This window comes from Berghia stephanieae, chromosome 4, assembly GCF_034508935.2.
Source record: "Berghia stephanieae isolate SIO BIC M18660-M18661 chromosome 4, UCSD_Bste_1.3, whole genome shotgun sequence".
NCBI classification, from domain to species: Eukaryota; Metazoa; Mollusca; class Gastropoda; order Nudibranchia; family Aeolidiidae; genus Berghia; species Berghia stephanieae.
In genome coordinates this window covers 72,979,922-72,982,421 of record NC_088363.1, presented here as the reverse complement: position 1 = coordinate 72,982,421, position 2,500 = coordinate 72,979,922, and the positions used below count along the sequence as shown (strand labels likewise).

At 32.0% G+C, this 2,500-nt stretch overlaps 1 protein-coding gene across 1 annotated transcript in view; it reads left to right on the top strand.

Annotated features, from left to right (window-relative positions):
* The window catches only part of LOC144971187 (uncharacterized), a 50,638-nt gene that overhangs the window by 223 nt on the left and 47,915 nt on the right, over window positions 1–2,500 (top strand). The window contains exon 2 of the mRNA XM_078911681.1: window positions 1–3. This exon is cut by the window's left edge and continues 34 nt beyond it. Coding sequence (XP_078767807.1) covers window positions 1–3 — 3 coding nt within the window. The remainder of the gene's footprint in view (window positions 4–2,500) is intronic.

Sequence of the window (2,500 nt, the reverse complement as noted above, 5' to 3'; positions counted from 1 at the left end):
AAGGTAAGTGTTTCTAGCCGGCGTCCCGAGTGTGTAGCATCAGGCTCTTGTTTTGTACTTGTAGAGTTGTGGAGAGCGTGCATTTGTTTATTGCAACCACTTATTCTTACTTCTTAGATTCTTATTGCGTTTAGGTACCACAATATTGGCTGGGATATGTCATATTTATAAATTCGATATGAATGTTTATTTTGAATTATTTAGCTTTTCACAAAGACAAAATACAAATGAAAACGAGACAAGGGCAATGGTCAGTGAAGAGTTACCTCTCTTTTCTTTATCCTTGTCTTTACTTTTTGTTTGTTTTACTCCGGCGAAATTCAATAATCCTTGTTGATCAGATAATTATTTTAAAGTATAAAAGTATTTTTAACATTGGAAAATCAGTATGTTTCCAAGAATGGGATTGAATTTGAAAGGTATTGACTTTAATTCGCAAAGAAAACGACTTGCTTAACGGACGTACTGTACTGAAACTTACTGACTTGACTTTGATTGATGCGATGAGCTGAGACTGAGATTGTCTGGTAATGGTAGCCGTTAAGCATTTGAATAATTTGAAAAGTGAAGCGCTAATTAACTAATCTATTTGTGTGAAAATCTAAATGTCACAATTTCACTTCACCGTTGCGTTATTTTTCACAATTTCACTTTCACACTATTCTGTACGGTTATTATTAATAGGCACTTTGATAAAATTTTCAAACTCAAAATATATTAATTCGACCCAGTCAGGGGGATGGGACTTGAAAAAACATAAAATTTGATACCTTATTTGTTTCTCTACGACTTACGGTTCCTGAGTTATTTATATTTTTCTGTCGAAATTTTTCGTCAAATTTACAGAGAGAATCTGTGATCTCACTGCTGCCTCAAAACCAGCATCTCGCCGCTATCGGCAAATTTTGAGTTTTGCAGTCAACATGGCCCACTCATTGTTTTCAGTAATTTTGTTTCAATTAAAAAATAAATGGCAAATGTTAGGTATCATTTTAAAGGTCAGAAAATAAGCTTTATTTTCATATAAATCATTTTCATGTATGAAAAGTATGGAAAAAATTAAGGATAATGAAAATGGAAAAAAATATGAGGTTTTTGTCCAAAAAAGTGGGGTTGATGGCGGGAAAAATAAAATAATGAGCGAGTGTATCAATTTTGATGAAATTTGGCAGAGATGTTCTTCAATTAATTGTCTACCGATGTATGAAGTATAATTAAAATGTATCCATAATTTAAAAAGTTCTTATAATTCAAAAATTGATAATTTTTTATTTCAATAGCTTTCTGAGAAATACAATCAGGAATTAAGAATAAAATATACCGTTAGAAAGCTTGTTTTGTGCCCTTTAAAATGATACTAACATTAGACACATAGGTTCACAAATAACGCCATGGTGACCAAAACAGTAAAGGGTCAAAAATAAAGTTCCAAAAAACGAGTTTCACCTTACAGTGAGCCTATCGGCGGCCACTGGACTGGGGTTATCAGAGTGCCTATATTATTATTATGATTATGTATGAGTATGATATAATTTCATTTTAAAGAGCTGATTGATAGTGATATTTATATCATTGAATATCAAGTTTTCTTGGGTTTGGTGTGATTGGCAGCAATAGGCATGTCAAATAATGGTAATAGTAAGTCTAGGCACTTTGATAAAATTTTCAAACTCAAAATATCTTGATTTGACTCAGTCAGGGGGATGGGACTTGAAAAAACATAAAATTTGATATCTTATTTGCTTCTCTACGACCTACGGTTCCAGAGTTATTTATATTTTTCTACTGAAATTTTTTGTCAACTTTACAGAGAGAATCTGTGATCTCACTGCTGCCTCAAAACCAGCATCTCGCGGCGATCGGGAAATTTGAGTCTTGCAGTCAACGCCCACTTATTGATTTCAGTAATTTTGTTTCAATTAAAAGATAAATGGCAAGTGTTAGATATCATTTTAATGGTCAGAAAATAAGCTTTATTTTCATATAAATCATTTTCATGTATGGAAAGTATGGAAAAAATTAAGGATAAATGAAAATGGAAAAAAAAATGAGGTTTTTGTCCTAAAAAGTGGGGTTGGTGGCGGGAAAAATAAAATAATGAGCGAGTGTATCAATTTTGATGAAATTTGGCAGAGATATTCTTCAATTAATTGTCTATCGATGTATGAAGTATAATTAAAATGTATCCATAATTTAAAAAGTTCTTATAATTCAAAAATTTATAAATTTTTATTACATAAGTTTTCTGAGAAATACAATCAGGAATTGAGAATGAAATACGCCGTTAGAAAGCTTGTTTTGTGCCCTTTATAATGATACCAAAATTAGTCACATAGGTTCACAAATAACGCCATGGTGACCAACGCAGTAAAGGGTCAAAAATAAAGTTCCAAAAAACGAGTTTCACCTTACAGTGAGCCTATCGGCGGCCACTGGACTGGAGTTATCAAAGTGCCTAGTAAGTCATATCAAAAGTTATAAATTATAGTTTGGTTTTAAA